Genomic DNA, 16,650 nt, shown 5'->3' with positions numbered 1-16,650 from the left:
CAGATTGAAAGGCCGTGTTGCTGTAAGATATTTTGCTTCTCATTTTACCATTTCTTTTTAAATATTTTTATTGATTTCAGAGAGGAAGGGAGGGGAAGAGATAGAAACATCAATAATAGAGAGAATCATTGATCGCTGCCCTCTGCTTGCCACCTACTGGGGGTCGAGCCCACAACCAGGCATGTGCCCTGACTGGGAATTGAACTGTGACCTCCTGGTTCATAAGTCGATGCTCAACTACTGAGCCACGCTGGCTGGGCTTATTTGACTGTTTCTGCTTCTTCCGGCCTTCCTTTCAATATACTTTCAACCTTCCAACCCCTACTATGCAGTTGAAAATGAGGCCCACTGCGACTTTGTGAAGCTGCGGGAGATGCTGCTTCGGGTCAACATGGAGGACCTCCGGGAGCAGACCCACAGCCGGCACTATGAGCTATACCGCCGCTGCAAGCTGGAGGAGATGGGCTTCAAGGACACTGACCCCGACAGCAAACCCTTCAGGTATCTCTCACGCCAACTCTGCCCAACTCAGCCAAGCCAACCCAGGGGGTGTGGAGGCTTTACCCTAGAGCATCCACAAGGGAGTCAGACACAGGTGCTGAGACCAAGAACATCAGGACTCAGTCATTTGCCAGTTTTCCCTTCAGTCCCTCTCTGCCTTCCTGGGGGAGTTGTGGCCAGGCGGACTTGGTAAGCAGTGGGCCATGGAGGAGGTCTAGAGGCCCAGCAAGGCCGATGGTCTCACTGTGCACACACAGGAGCTGCAGCCAGCTATACCAGAGGAGGCCCTGGGCTGTAGCAGTTTGTGCCTGTCCTATGCCCCACTTTCTTCATCAGGCTTCTGCTGTTCTGTCAGATGTCCAATGTCTTCTTTACCTTCCTGCCCATTATCCAAACCAGACGGGTTCAGGTAGCAGTCATTGCACATGCACTGATGAACTTGAGGCTCTTCATTCACCGTCAAGTGCAGGTTTTGTTTTGACCAAAGGATGCTAATAGTCATTGACATACTTCTTAAATCAGAATCTAAGATGCTTCCAGAGAAGAGGAATGTTTCTGAAGGCAGTTTACTATGCTAACAGGAGCCAATGTCCCCCAAGTGTCTGATCTGTGTGCACGATGTCTGATATAAGCCCCACATTTTAAATGACCATGTGTTGCCCTTACCAGGGCTCAGTCTTCTTTCGGGAAATGTCAGGCCTTGATAAGCAAGTGATAGGGAGGGTTGTGGGCTAAGAAGGCTGTCAGAGATCCACAGTACCTGCTCACAGTGGAAACCTGGCCAGGAGGCAAAGCATAGCCAGTCCTTCAGGGTTGCTTGGTTCTGGAGGGGCAGACTCAGTCCCCAGCGCGGGACAAGGGCCACTGGAGCTCTTGGGGTTGGAGGAAGGTATGCTTGTCTCTCCAGTGGGTGCTTCCTTAGCTTTCTCTGTCCTTCCCCTCCACCAGCTTTAATCTGCATCTGGGGAGGAAGCGGTGTGCCTCTACCAGTTCTTCTAGTCCCCTCCCCTCCTCCTTTGCTCCCTCCTGAATACCTGTTACCTGCATCTTCACCCTCTGCACTCCTCTGCCTTCTCCTTTCAATGTTGCATGTAAATATTCTCATCCTAAAGAAACTCACGCTTAACTGCTCTTCCTCACCAGCTTCTGCCCTGTCAAGAGATTCGGCTCTGACAGGAAGGAGAAAGAGTTGCTCTTATTTTTTGACTTCTGATCTCACCACACCACTGAAATGCCTCCCTCCAAGATCAGCAATTACACAGTCATGGCCAAGTACAGTGTGGCCTCTAAGTCCCATCTTTTTTTTTTTTTTTAATATGGTTTTAAAAATATATTTTTGTTGATTTCAGAGAGGAAGGGAGAGGGGGAGACACACACACACACACACACAGAGAGAGAGAGAGAGAGAGAGAGAGAGAGAGAGAGAGAGAGAGAATGATGAGAATCACGGATCGGCTGCCTCCTGCATGCCCCCTACTGGAGATCAAACCTGCAAGCCTGGCACGTGCCCTGACCGAAAATCAAACCATGACCTCCTGGTTCATAGGTTGATGCTCAACCACTGAACCATGCCGGCTGGGCTTAAATATATTTTTATTGTTGTTTGTTGTTGTTTTTTTAAGAGAGAAAGGAAGAAAGAGGGAGAGAGATTGAAACACGGATGAGAGAGAAACATCAACATGGATCGGCTGCCTCCTGCATGCCTCCTGCTGGGGATTGAGCCCGAAACCTGGGCATGTGCCCTGACTGGCAATTGAACCAGTGATCTGTTGGTGCATGGGCTGACACTCAACCACTGAGCCACACCTGTTGGGGCTAAGTCCCATCATTTTTAATCTCATCATTTGATATTCCTTCGTTGCCTCCTTCCCGAAGTTCTCTCTGCCTTTGGCTTTTCTAGCACTGGTCTGGCTGGTTTTAGTCCTCTCTCTCTTGCTACTCCTTTTCAGCTTCATCAGCAGGCTCATTTTCTTCAGCTTACTCTAAATGTTGTGCCCCAGGATTCTTTCCTAGGGTCTCTGCTCCTTTCACCTCTATTCTCTTTGTAGCTGGTTATATCTCCTCTCACAGCCCTAATTACCACCCAGAAATAGATAAATCCCAAGCTAAAATCCTATGTTTGAGCTCCAAACCCATTGAGCTAAGTGCATACTGGATATTTTCACTCAGACGTTCCATAGGTGGCATACTTGAAACGCGGGCTGTCTAAAATTTAAGTCAACTTCTCCCCTCTTAACCATACTTCTTCTCCAGTGGTCCCTGTCGCAGCTCACTGTACCACCATTCACCTGGTTGCCTGAGCCAAAAACTGGAATAATCTTTGAGTCCTCCTAAGTCCTGGGAGTTCTGCTTCCCCTATTGTTCCTCCAGGTCCCTCAGGTCCCCCATTCCTCACCAGCTCTTAACATTAAGAGTCTGTCATTTCGTCCTTGGGTTGTTGGAAAGTCTGTCCTTTATGCAACAGCCAGAGTGTTCTTTCTCATTTTCAAGTTGGGTCAAGTCAGTCCTCCGACATAAACCTTACAGTATAGATAAATGTCCCAGTCTAATATGGCATCCAACGCTTGCTCTCTCTTGCCAGACTCAGGGACCTCATATCGCACCACTCCACAGCTCACACTAGATTCTCCAGCCATGTGGAACTATGCATGGCTCCCTGAGTATGCCAGTCTCTCTCCACATGTGCCTTTGCACATGCTGCTCTCTTCAGAGCACACTTCCTTCTTTCTCACCAGGCTAACTCCTATTTTTTTTAAAACTAAGCCCAGGCTGTGGGCAGGGAGACTTAGCCCGGGCATCTCCCACTAGTGTAAGCTCTTTGATGGCAGGCACAGTGGCTGTTGGCTCTAGATGTTGAGTGAGTAGTATTCGTGTCACTCAGTCCTGTGTCTAGCATGTAGTGGAGTCTCATCAAGTGTGTATTGCAATAGTTCATTAATGTGGTCAGTTTCAGAGCCAGGGCCTGGCAGCAAAGTGGAATAGGAGGGCCCCAGAGTAAAAGACAAAAGACCCAGCTTCCAGTCCCAATTCTACCTCTAACTAGCTGTGTGGTCTTGAGCAAGTCTCTTCACCTCTCTGGGCCTGTTTCCTCACCTGTAAAATGAGAGCATAGAGGCAGATGTTCTAAGTCACTCCCAGTTCTAAATATCTCTCCAGTTTACCAGGACTGCTCCATCACCCTCAAGCTGCCCTGTGATTCTGCTGTCACATGCCAAGCCAGCTGCCCACAGCTTTGTGGTTCTGTGTTTGCACCCCTCCCAAAATCAGGGAGGGGAGGATGGGGGAACCCAGGGAGGATCATTGGGGTCAGTTTTCATCCAATAGGAGCCATTCCAAAGGCAGGAGAATTAACCTGACCATGTTCCCAGTTTGCAGGAGACGTATGAGGCCAAAAGGAATGAGTTCCTAGGGGAGCTCCAGAAAAAAGAAGAGGAGATGAGACAGATGTTCGTGCAGAGAGTCAAAGAGAAAGAAGCTGAACTCAAAGAGGCAGAGAAAGAGGTAAATGGGAGCCTAGGTGTTAGGTGGGAAGGAAAAGGAAGCTGAGCTTGGGCATGGCAGGAGCTTCTGCCCTGAGAGCACTGCCAGCCAGAGCCTTGCAGCCTCCAGGAAGAAATGGGACACAGCATCTGTAGCCCTGCCTCGGCTGGCACAGAGGGAGCTGTGAGGGATCTTTGTCTTCTTGATCCCTCATTCCCCAAGACCGGGATGTTTTCTCATTCCGTGTTACTTAGTCCTCTAGAGCAGCACTGTCCATATGGTAGCCACTAGCTACATGTGGCTATTTAAACTGAAATTAATTAAAAATAAACAAGTTTAAAACTCATTTCCTCAGTCACCTTAGCCACATTTCAAATGCTCAATCTCATGTGACTAGTGGCTATCGTATTGGACAGCACAGATAAAGAACATTTCCATTGCCACAGAAAGTTTTATTGGGCAGCACTGCTCAAGAGTCAAGACCTTGTCATAAGAGAGTCGGACCTGCATTACCACCATTTGTTCCACCATCCAGAACTGTAATGTCAGTGCTGACATGTACACATAAGGAACTGTTGGACATTGAAACTGGGTCTCAAAAGAACTGTTGGCCCAGAAAGAAACTCACTACACACTGATTCATTTGCCTGTCACCATAACCATTATTGCTTGTCTCATTTTAAGTTCTTATAAGTGTATTTCTAATAGCACATAATCTCACTCATCTAGGGGAAATAATGAACAACATAGACGGATGAACAAGAACAGACCCAGTGAGGCCGTGGGCCCCTGGATCCGGGTGAGCCTGGCCCCGGGTCCGGGTGAGGCCGTGGGCCCCTGGATCCGGGTGAGCCTGGCCCCGGGTCCGGGTGAGGCCGTGGGCCCCTGGATCCGGGTGAGCCTGGCCCCGGGTCCGGGTGAGGCCGTGGGCCCCTGGATCCGGGTGAGCCTGGGTCCCGGGTCCGGGTGAGGCCGTGGGCCCCTGGATCCGGGTGAGGCCACGTGACCCTGGGTCCGGGGGAAGCTGGAGCCCGGGTCCGGGCGAGGCCGTGTGCCCCTGGATCTGGGTGAGGCTGGATCTCGGGCCCGGGAGAGGCCACGCGCCCCTGGGTCCGGGTGAGGCCATACGCCCCTGGGTCCGGATGAAGCTGAATCCTGGGTCTGGGCGAGGCCGTGTGCCCCTGGATCCGGGTGAGCCTGGCCCCGGGTCCGGGTGAGGCCGTGGGCCCCTGGATCCGGGTGAAGCCGTGCCCCTGGGTCCGGCCGAGACCAAACCAGAGGGAGTCGGACCTGCATTACCACCATTTGTCCACCATCCAGAGCTGAGGGGTCAGTGCCGACATGTACTCATAAGGAACTGGTGGACATTGATATTGGGTCTCAAAAGAACTGTTGGACCAGAAAGAAACTCACTACAGACTGATTCATTTGCCTGTCAGCATAACTATTATTGCTCGTCGCACATTCAATTCTTATAAGTATATCTCTAGTGACACATGATTTCGCTCATCTAGGGGAAATGATGAACAACATAGACTGATGAACAAGAACAGAACCAGAAACAAGGAGGCATCGATCGGACTATCGGGCCTCAGAGGGAGGATAGGGGAGGGTGGGGGGAGGGGGGAGAGAGCAACCAAAGGTCTTGTGTGCATGCATATGAGCCTAACCAATGCTTAAGTTCAACAGAGGGTTGGGGCATCCATGGGGAGGGGTGTGGGATGGGAATGGGGGGATGAGGACAAATATGTGACACCTTAATCAATAAAGAAATTAAAAAAAAAACAGACCCAGAAACAAGGAGGCATGGATCAGATGGTCGGGCCTCAGAGGGAGGGTAGGGGAGGGTGGGGGTAAAGGGGAGAGATCAACTAAAGGACTTGTGTGCAAGCATATGAGCCTAACCAGCGATTAAGGACAACAGGGGGGTGGGGGCATGTGTGGGGAGGGGTGTGGGATGGGAATGGGGGGATGAGGACAAATATGTGATACCTTAATCAATAAAGAAATTTAAAAAAATATATCCTCCAGTGAGGATTAACAACAACAACAAAAAAGACTTTGAAACATAGAATCAAAGTTCAAATATTACTTAACTAGTTGGTGATTTCTTCCATCTAAATTTCATAAGCCAAAGTAAATAAGAATAAAACATGAGTGTATACTATGCTTGTCATTAAGACATATGGAAGGAACATAAAATGAAATTCAATAAACTTATTTCAAGAAAAGAAAAAAAAAGAGCTTGCCATAGCTGGTTTGGGTCAGTGGTTAGAGCATCGGCCTGTGGACTGAAGGGTCTCGGTTTCGATTCTCATCAAGGGCACATACCTCGGTTGCAGGCTCCATCCCCGCCCCGGTCAGGCATGTGCGGGAGACAACAAATCAATGTGTCTCTCTCAAATCAATGTTTCTCTCTCAGTCTCTCCCCCTCCCTTCCACTCTCTAAAAAAATCATTGGGAAAAATATCCTCGTGAGGATTAACAACAACAACAAAAGACCTCACATAGCCCCTTGAGGTCAGGTGCAAACAGATTCTTGGCTGTCCTGCCCCAACCCAATTGCTCTCTGACGGCCATGGGGAAAGATGGTCCCAGGCAATCCTGGGTACCTTGTTGAAACCTAAAACAGTAACAGCTGGGCACTTCCTGAGTCATTTGGATATTTTGTTCCATTTCATGGTGGCATTAAAGAAACATCTGTGCGCATCTAGAGAGTTTGTAAACTAAGGTTTGATGGTCCCCCTGGGGTTTTCATTACTGAAGTCGTGCCTAATAGAGTGCAGTTAGTCCTCCAACTATTGCCTTGTATTCCAGGTCCCCCTACCAATGCACCCACTGCTGCCTGATTAAAGTGGCCTCAGCTACAGTTTTGGTGACTTTAACAACTGCTTCACTCTCTGGGCCTCAGAGCCCATGATGAAGAGAAGCACTTAATTACTGCCCAAGTATCTTTCCCTGTAATCTGCTGTGACTCTCTAGGGTTATCAATAAAGTCCAGGACAAGGCTGTTGATCTTACTTCAATTCACTTTTCAAAAGAAAAATATCACCCAGTACTTTTAGGAGGAGGGGTAAGGGAACCTCAAAGAGAAATGAATGAAAAACCAATGGACAAAAGCCAAGTGAAAGCAACTGACTGGCAGAGCTTCCATCCCCCTACCCCAATGACTAATAAAAGCTGGCTTACCCTGCGAGTCTGTCATCCACCATCCCTTACCAAGTGACAATCCCAAATACCTTCTTCATGGTGTGCTGCAAGTGCTACAGAATCCCAACATCTCCTGAATCCTCAAAAGAAAGTGAAATTATGCTTGGTCTGCTCTACTATTCAGGGTAGTTTATCTCATATCAATTCTACCTATTTTTTAAAAATATATAGTTTTATTGATTTCAGAGAGGAAGGGAGAGGTAGAAACATCAATGATGAGAGAGAGTCATTGATTAGCTGCCTCCTGCACGCCCCCTACCAGGGATCGAGCCTGCAATGCAGGCACGTGCCCTGACCCGGAATCGAACCATGACTTCCTGGTTCAATGGTCGACCTCAACCACTGAGCACACTGGTTGGGCCCCATTTCTACCTCTTGATCCACTGACCACAACAGCACACCAGAATATTCTTGCTGGTCTCTGGCTCTATTCAGGGATAGTTAAACCTCTCTTTGGTCAAAGCTGAGGTCTCCACACTTATGCCATGTTATAAAACTTTTTAAAATCTCCTTTCATGTCCAAGAACAAGTACTTCCTTTGTTGTTGTTGCTTTTTGGTTAATCCTCACCTGAATATATTTTTCCATTGATATTTAGAGACAGTAGAAGGGAGTGGGGGAGAAACATCAATGTGAGACACGTTGATTGGTTGCCTCTCCGCAAGTGCCCCAACCAGGGCCAGAGATTGAGCTTGCAACCTAGGCACATGCCCTTGACTGGAATCAAACCCGGGACCCTTCAGTCCACAGGCCAGCACTCTATCGACTGAGCCAAACTGGCTAGGGCCAAGCACTTCCTTTGAACAGCTTTGGCATTGCTTCAGTTTGCTCTGTGCTCCATGGTGATCCTCCCTGACTGGAGGGGATAAGAAACGGCAGGACCCATAACATGTTGGGAGACCTCACTCTATAATCCTCTATAGAATGGATGGATCTTGGTTGGGCAAATTCCTTAACTTCTGTCACCACATAAAATGCAGATAATAACAGAACCTATCTCATAGGAGTGTTGTGATGATTAAATGAGTTAATACATATAAAGTGCTTTAAAAAGTCAGTGCTTGGCCTACAATAAGCACTCAATAAATGTTATACTATTATAACTGATACTAGAGGCCTGGTGCACGGATCACTGGTGGGGTCCCTCGGCCTGGCCTGCAGGGATTGGGCTGAAACCGGTTCCCTGACATTCCCTGAGGTGTCCTGGATTGCAAGAGGGCACAGGCCAGGCCGAGGGACCCCACTGGTCCACGATTGGGCTGGGGAGGGACCGAGGGAGGGCTCCAGGGCGGGCTCCAGGGCATGTCCAGCCTGTCTCGCCCAGTCCCGATCAGCTGGACTCCAGCAGCAAGCTCACCTACCGGTTGGAGCGTCTGCCCCCTGGTGGTCAGTGCACATCATAGCAACTGATAGAACAGTCGAACAAACGGTTGGACACAGCATATTAGGCTTCTATTATATAGGATAGGATTATTACTAACCATATGTGGTGACTCTTTTAAATAAAATGTTTGATTAAGCAGAATGCACAGTTCCCTGACCATATTCAGGAGCAGAAATTTGGAGGTAAAACGGCAGGAGAAGGGGACTATCCAGAACATGGAGACCTTTGGTGCCATCATAGCTGTCTCTAGCAGAAATGTCTCCTCAGTTCCTGGGCTCCTGCAGGGTTGCAACCCTGCCAGTCCCCTGTTGCCCTGGACTCAACTCAGTTGGGAGCTGCTGACAGGGGACTCCCCCCACACTCCATGTGCTTTCTTGCCAGCTGCATGAGAAGTTTGACCGTCTGAAGAAACTACACCAGGATGAGAAGAAGAAGCTGGAGGATAAGAAGAAATCCCTGGATGATGAAGTGAACGCTTTCAAACAGAGAAAGTCAGCGGCCGAGCTGCTCCAGTCCCAGGGCTCCCAGGCTGGAGGCTCACAGACTCTGAAAAGGGACAAAGAGAAGAAAAAGTAAGTGGGAGGTTGCTCTGGGGTGTTGGCTTCTCTCTGCTCCTCAGGGCAGGACCTGGAGGCTGAGGGGTCTGAAGGATGGGCAGCAGAGAGGTGAGCTGTAGGCTGTCAGACCAGTTTGGGTGCCTATAACTGGTCTCCATGTTCCCACACAATTTTTGGATTTCCTGAATTTGGGCAATTGAGAATAGGTCCCAGAAGCCCAGCCCCCTCTGTTTGGCCTGTGTAGGAAAGTCCTGCAAACTCAGGTAGGAGGAGAGGGAGGGAAAGGAGAGGAAAAGCAAAAGGAATCTGAGAGAGTAGAAAGAAGAAGTATGGAAACAATAAACACTACAAAGTTGTAAGAAATAGATAAACAAAAAGGAGGGCAGGTAGAGGGTGGTGAGAGAGAGAGTCTGAGAGGTTGGAATCAATTGGGCTCCCAGGCGTGCTCGCCCGCTTGCTCGCCCCATACCTGAGGTGAACTCTCGTGCCTGCAGGCCAACCCTCTCTCTGCCTCAGTTCTCACTAGCTGCAGCCAGCAGAATTTAACTGCTGCTGCTGAAGGCTGTAGCCCAGGTCTGATTTCTCACCCCTTTACTGTCCATCCTGTTGACTGCTTAGCTGTTCCTGGCCTGGGGTACAACTAAGAACTTGGTGGGGAGCCTTTAGATGTTGGTATATTCTAGGTGCCCCATCCTCAACCTGGGGAATGATTTTACAATCTATCTCTCTCCCCTGGTATTTGGTAAGGCAGGATAGCATGGGCTCCTGGTTACCATGTGGGCCGATTATCCTGACCCAACCCATTCCTCATCCCAGAACCAGAGAAGAGAAAAGCATTTCTGACAGGACCTATACAACAGCAGGAAAAAACCCAGTGGTCCCTTGGGCTCTGAAGTTGTTTGTGCAGTGTGCCTAGGGAACCCCTCAGATGGAGTGTTAGGCAATGTCCTTATTAAAGAGGCCTGAGGATCTGAAAGATGTCCATGGTTGTTGCCCTCTGTTCTTAGCCACTTGTTCCTGATCCAACTATTGGATTTTTTTTAGAGTGAGAGGAAGGGAGAGGGAGAGAGAAACATAGATGTGAGGGAGAAACATCAATAGGTTGCTTCCTGTACATGCCCGGGCCAGAACACGAACCCACAACTTGGGTATGTGACCTGACTGGGAATCGAACCTGTAACCCTTTTGGTACACAGGACGATGCTCCAACCAACTGAGCCACATTGGCCAGGGCTCAACTATTGGATATTTGCCAGGAGGAAACATCTTCCTTTCCTCAGTGCCTGGCTCATCACTTAGGAATAAAACTGTGATTTTTTGTACAGTATTAAAATATATTTGAAGACACTCAGTTTTCCAATTCGATTATTCATTATTCATAATATAATTTGAACATTTTCACCAATTAGTCTAAAGATTTTTGTTAGTGAACCATAACACTATATGTCAAATTCACTGACTAATTAACTCTTTTTGGTATTACTTAATGGATAAAGTTCAACTAGCCAGAAAAGAAGCCTCTTTGGAAACACTGCATATTAACTGATCAGTCACAGTATGTCAGTTGCGCCAGCAGGCATGGATTCCTATTTTTAAGATCAGAAAGGTCTAAATTTGTCTTCCAGCTCTAACCTGCTGCCTTCATAGCCCTTTGGTATTTGTTAACTCGATCCCTGGGGTAGTTGAACAGCTTGCTTGTAGGAATTAGAAGATTCATTTGTTCAGACCCCACTGACAAACACTAAGCTCTAAATATTCTCTATTCTGGTGTTAGTAGAAGTTTATCCCAGACCAGGTTTCCCCCCAGTTGCCTCAAATTACTTGATATCCCCCCAACTCCAGGCAGAAGACCCTCTGTACAGTCTCTAGGGAAATTTGGGGTTGGTGGAGGTACTCTTTTACTATTCTGAGGGGGTGGAAACCTGACCAAATAGACTGCCCTCTTTCTTACTTCCAGATGTGTAGATGGCCCTTGGCCTGGGCTTCTTATATAATTCCTTACAGTCAGCTAACTTCTGGAAGACCCATCATGACACCTGTGTCCCTCTGGTCCATAGTGATGATGGCGGTGGTGGGGTATGAGAGTAGAAGTGGAGATGATAAGCATTTTTTCTGGAGAGATGGTGGTTGGATATAACAGAGTCACATATTTAGAATTTCCTTTGGCTGCCCTTAAAGAGATTAAGAAAGAGTACCAGCCCCCCTTCCCACCCTCCCACCCTCCCCTCCTACTCCTCCTAATCTCCTTTGACCTCTAACTCTTCATTATTGGTGTGAACTCATAATATTTGATTTCTCCTTCAAGCTCACTCCATCTTCATCAGCTCTTAACTATTTTACAGTTAACTCTGCTGTTTGCTGCATGCTGCATGAGACCCAGGGTCCTGGTAAGCTTTATTAACTCTAAATAGACCTGGCAGTGGCTCCTAGAACATATCTCCCCAAATTCCACCCCCCAATACACATATCTCATCATAAAAGAAGCTGCTTCATTGTCCTAGCTGGTTTCCTCTTGTGAGTTAGAATATTAAGAAGAAGTCTGGTGTGGTTTCAAGTGTACATGTGCAGTGCTTGCCTGCCTGATTAAAAGCCAGGTATTTTCAGACTTCTGCTGCCAGAACAGCTGGGTAGCATAAGTGGGTTAATATTTGAGGTTCAGTTTTGGCCATTTTTCCTTCAAGAGCCTTAATTATTAGTTTCAAAATTAACTAGGCTGTAGTGAGGAGGGAAACTGCTGGGTTCAGCAGCCCTGTCCTGCAATTGTCACAGTGGCATTAACCTCCGGGTTGGGAATGTTCCAAACTAACGGAAACTTGCTTCTCTGTTTCCCTCTGGTGGCTAATAGATATATATATTTCAGAGAGGAAGGGAGGGGGAGCGAGAGAATCATTGATTGCTGCCTCCTGCACGCCCCACAGTGGGGATCGAGCCCACAACCGGTTATGTGCCCTGACTGGGAATCGAACTGTGACCTCCTGGTTCCTAGGTCAATGCTTAACCACTGAGCAGTGCCAGCCAGGCTGGTGTCTATTTTTTATCCAGAGGGTTCAAATTCTCAAATTTCCTTTAGTTATGTAACCCCCCAACACCATAATGAAAGTGGAAGAAACTGAAGAGCTATCAGATATTATAGAAAAGTTCCTTACATTTAATTCTACAAGTACCAGCTTCATGAACACCTACCTTTGATAAGATGGGTTCCTGAGGGCTGCAAGCTGTATCTACAGAAAAGGATAAAGCAGTCCCTGGCATCATGTAATTTATAGGCTGATTATAGCAATGATTAAGCACCTTCTATCTGTAGTAGACTCAAGTAGTAGATAGGGAGGGAAAATGAATATGGTTAACTTAACCATATTAAGCTTATTACTATTTTTAAACTTTACCATAGAAACCTTCAAACAGGAACAAAAGAAGAGGGAAGATAGTACAGTGCAGTCTCAGATACCCACAACCTGGCCCCCAAGCAACTGTCAACACAGGGTCAATCCCGTTTCATCTATTATGCCAGCTGCCCAAACCTGCTGGATTATTATAAAGCAAAACCCACATTATTTCATCTGCAAATACATTAGCATGTATCTTTAAGAGATAATGACTCTTTAAAAAAAACACCATAACCACAATGCCACCATTAACATACCTACAAAATTAGCAAATCATTAACATAAAATTCCTAGTCCGTGTTCAGAATACCCCAGTTGTCTCATAAATGCCTTTACATTTGGTTTGTTTGAATCAGGGAGGGAATATAAAATATTGAGAGGGCTTCTCCCCACTCACCAATGTAATTTATGATTTTTAAAAAATACTTTTTTATTGATTTCAGAGAGGAAGGGAGAGGAAGAGATAGAAACATCAATGAGAGAGAATCATTGATTGGCAGCCTTCTGCATGCCCCCCACTGGGGATTGAGCCCACAACCCGGGCATGTGCCCTTGATCCGAATCGAACCCAGGACCCTTCAGCCTGCAGGCCAACGCTCTATCCACTGAACCAAACCAGCCACGGCTAGTCTATGATTTAAATGGAGAGCCTGCTGTTCATCACCAAATAGTGCCACAGCTATTGCACTGGGGACTTTGGGCAGCTGGCAAAACATCCTATTTTCAAGCAAGTTCCAAAGAGGAAGTCCATAGAGGCTTCTGAAACATAAGCCCCATGAAATTGGGCCAAAGGAAACAACCTTAAAAGAACAATGGAAAGATTTATTGTCTGGCTTAAAGGCAAGTCTTTAGAGCCCCTGGTAGTTGACTGGAATTAAACAGCAGGTTTCCATTAAGGAAGACTTTCACTTCCTAGAGTGTCTGTCCTCTGCTGTGGTCCCAGTGCCTTGCAAAGGGTCTTACACCTGTAGAAGCGCAGTTCACGTGCATCCTCTTTGTTCCCCATTGTCAATGAGGAGAGGAGAAAATACCGTATTTTCAGGCGTATAAGACGACTGGGCATATAGAAGATTTTCCTGGGTTAAAAAGTCATCTTATACGCCGGAAAATACAGTATGTATTCTGGTAAGTTAGCTATCAGTTAATGAAACTGAATTAATGTGGTTTGACACAGCTTGGCTCAGGTTTCCCTGAGTGAACCATTGTTAGTGGCCATTACTAAAATGAATTCTGGCAAAACTATAATTAAAGCCTTACTTTATAGGTGAGAGGCAATTAGCAAATGGCGGGAACAGCCAACCTCAACCCAAGTAGGTTGTTTCTTTCCCGCAGGCTTCTCCCCAGAAGACCACAAAAGCAGTTCCAAACCAAATAGGGGAGGGAGGCCTTGACTCCCTGGGATCCGAAAGCAGCAAAGGCAGCCCTCATTCATGGGGTGGATCACAAAGTCTACCTCTTATTAACTGAGTGAGGCTTACTGTTCCTCACTGATCTTGAAATTGCTTGAGGCACTACTTGTAGCTGTCGGAAACTGTAATGGAAAATAACTCCTGTGACCTGTACTCAGTTGTGATACTATATCTGAATGGTTACTGGCCCTTGACTCTTGGGGGTACACAGTATAGGGAAGAGTGTACGTGTATCAAAATATGTCAGCTTTCCTGTGAAGCACAGAAAATAGGCTGTTGCTGTGTAGTTTAGGTTTCCATTCCCCTAGGAATTAGGCAAAGAATAAAATAAGAAAGGAGCATTCATATAACATTCTAATACTTTTCAAAGTGCTTTTCCACATGATATCTCACTTTTGCCTTACAACAGTCATGTGAGGTATGGAAGGAATAATCTTCTGTTGACAAAATGAGTACATAGAGGAGCAGGGAATTTAATAGATTTGAACAAGGATCACACAGTGAGTTAGTGGCAGAACTGGAACAAGAATGTAGAACTCCTGCCTGGCCAGTGTGGCTCAGTGGTTGAACATCGACCTATGAACCAGGAGGTCATGGTTCAATTCCCAGTCAAGGCACATGCCTGGGTTGTGGGCTCCACCCCCAGTTGGGGGCGTGCAGGAGGCAGCTGATCAATGATTCTCATCATTGATGTTTCTATCACTCTCTCCCTCTCCCTTCCTCCCTGAAATAAATTTAAAAACATATGGGGGAAAAACTATTTAAAAATGTAGAACTCCTAATTCTTGGTGTATATTGCTATTCCTGTGTGTGTGTGTGTGTGTGTGTGTGTGTGTGTGTGTGGTGTTGAGGTGTTTGGATGTATTAACTCTGAGAAAGTGACTGTACATACGTATGCATATGCTTTTAACTATCCCTCCCAAATATCTAATAGTCTTTATTTAATGGACTAAATGTATTCTGCAGGTAAAAAACAGGGGCTTAGATCCATAGCCAAGGCATTCTCAGGGACACTGTGGTGTGATTAAACAGCCAAGGGTTTCAGGCTCTGATTCTGGCTGCATCTTTTTCTTTGTGATCTGGGCAAGACAGTTGATTTCCCTGTGTCTCAATTTCCTCATATGTCAAATGGGGATGGATACTACTTGCCCTGTTTATGTCACAAGGATGAAGTTTAAATAGGAAAAAAAAAGGTTAAAGTGCTATGTGAACACAAACCAATAATGGTTTTCCGTAGTTCAGTTTTTCAGATAACTGTGGTCTGAACCAGACACTTCTCAAACAGCTCTTGTCCCAGGGTACCACTTAGCTGACTGGGACTGCTCCAAAGGCTACCTGAGGTGAAACCTCAACCTCCTCTGCTTTCCCTATGGGACAAGGCAATTAATAACTGAGAGCCTGGTGCTCTATGCAGGAGCCTGAGGCCACCTGGACATTTGCTGAAGGTATTCCTGCACAAGGTGTCTGGGTGGGGGGCATTAGCCAGGACCTAGTAATTAAGGAGAGAATGTCTTCTTGAGACTATTGGCAATTATTTTGCTAGCTAATACCACTACTGCTGCCACTCAGAGGTGTGTGTGTGTGGGTGTACAGGTGAGAAAGCATGTTCCCAGGAGCCAATGCAATATAGAACCTTAAGACCATCTAACATAGCTATATATTCTAATTTGTCTACTAGTCACCATGACAAACAGTTTTCTTCTAACCTTTTTTGGGGGGTACATTAATCCACCCATTCATTAACCCAACTTCTCTTTTCATTTTCAGTTTGGGCTTCCTGTAGATGCTCTTTTCCTGCACAACAGAGCTGGGCCTCCCTATCTTTACCCCTTACCACGACTGGGTGCACACAACCCGTGCCCTCTCCTCTCTTCCTGCCAGTTTATAGAAGCCTGAGAGTCTGAGGATGGTGTCTGGCCTCTGGTTAAGAAGCCGGCGGTTCTGTGGCTTAGAGATGCATCGTGCATCCCCCTTCCCCTCCTAGTGTTCCCAGCCAGCCACTCCCCATCTCCAACTTTGCCAGAGTGTAACTTGTTCAGGGGTCCTATCTGCTACTCTCCACCGCCAGTTTCCCTGTTCGAACTCTGATGGCTGCTTGCTTCCCCGAGGTATTTGCATCCACCGTGGCTGGGTAAGCACCAGTCAACAAGGCTTTCCCTGTTGGCCCCTAGTCACTGGGCTTCCCTGAGCACCCGCCACCTCCCAACAGAGCCACAGTTCCTTCTCAGAGGGCTGCAGAAGGAGATCCTTTGATGCCTTTTCCTTTTGGTCTCCCAGCCCAGCCCTTTCCAGTTTTGATTCACTCAAGGTAACTGTACCCAAGCTGTGTTAAAAATCCAGAATAAGTTTACACCAAGTCCCCCGCCCCCCACCCCTGAAAATGACTGCTGAAGAAAATAGCATAAATTTCCTCTCCCTATAACTCCGAGTACCCCACAGATGCAGAAGGGGAAATAAACCTGCATATTATTGCCAGCCTAGTGTCTTGAATGATGGGCTTAAGGAATTCTGAGGTGTCTGGGCATCTCCTCTGTAATCTCCTTTAGGGTCCACACCATCCCCCCAAAGCAGGGCCAGTAGCAGGTACAATAACCCTTATCATAAACTGTCAAACTGAGTGGTCAAAGAATCAATGTTTTCAGTTCTGCTTTGATGAGTCTTCCTGTCTATTTGGTGAATGTGATGAGTTTTAATCTGTATTTTGCATGTACCCCCCCAATGAGA

The 16,650-nt window shown here is 47.0% G+C and overlaps 1 protein-coding gene across 6 annotated transcripts in view; it reads left to right on the top strand.

Moving 5' to 3' along the window:
* Positions 1 to 16,650, top strand: part of SEPTIN6 (septin 6) — an 81,285-nt gene that overhangs the window by 61,480 nt on the left and 3,155 nt on the right. For 3 of the 6 annotated variants that reach the window (XM_079764522.1, XM_079764520.1, XM_079764519.1), the window contains exons 7-9: positions 333 to 501; positions 3,870 to 4,002; positions 8,956 to 9,146. In XM_079764522.1, the coding sequence (XP_079620648.1) occupies positions 333 to 501; positions 3,870 to 4,002; positions 8,956 to 9,146 (493 nt within the window). Of the gene's footprint in view, positions 1 to 332; positions 502 to 3,869; positions 4,003 to 8,955; positions 9,147 to 9,947; positions 11,381 to 11,473; positions 11,519 to 15,693; positions 16,647 to 16,650 lie in introns of those variants that run through there. The other 3 variants (XM_079764523.1, XM_079764521.1, XM_079764524.1) reach the window with 3 other exon arrangements.

The sequence above is a fragment of the Cnephaeus nilssonii genome (assembly GCF_951640355.1).
Source record: "Cnephaeus nilssonii genome assembly, chromosome: X".
Taxonomy (NCBI): domain Eukaryota; kingdom Metazoa; phylum Chordata; class Mammalia; order Chiroptera; family Vespertilionidae; genus Cnephaeus; species Cnephaeus nilssonii.
Note: the sequence above shows the minus strand (reverse complement) of the source record. Positions and strands in the feature narration are given on the sequence as shown.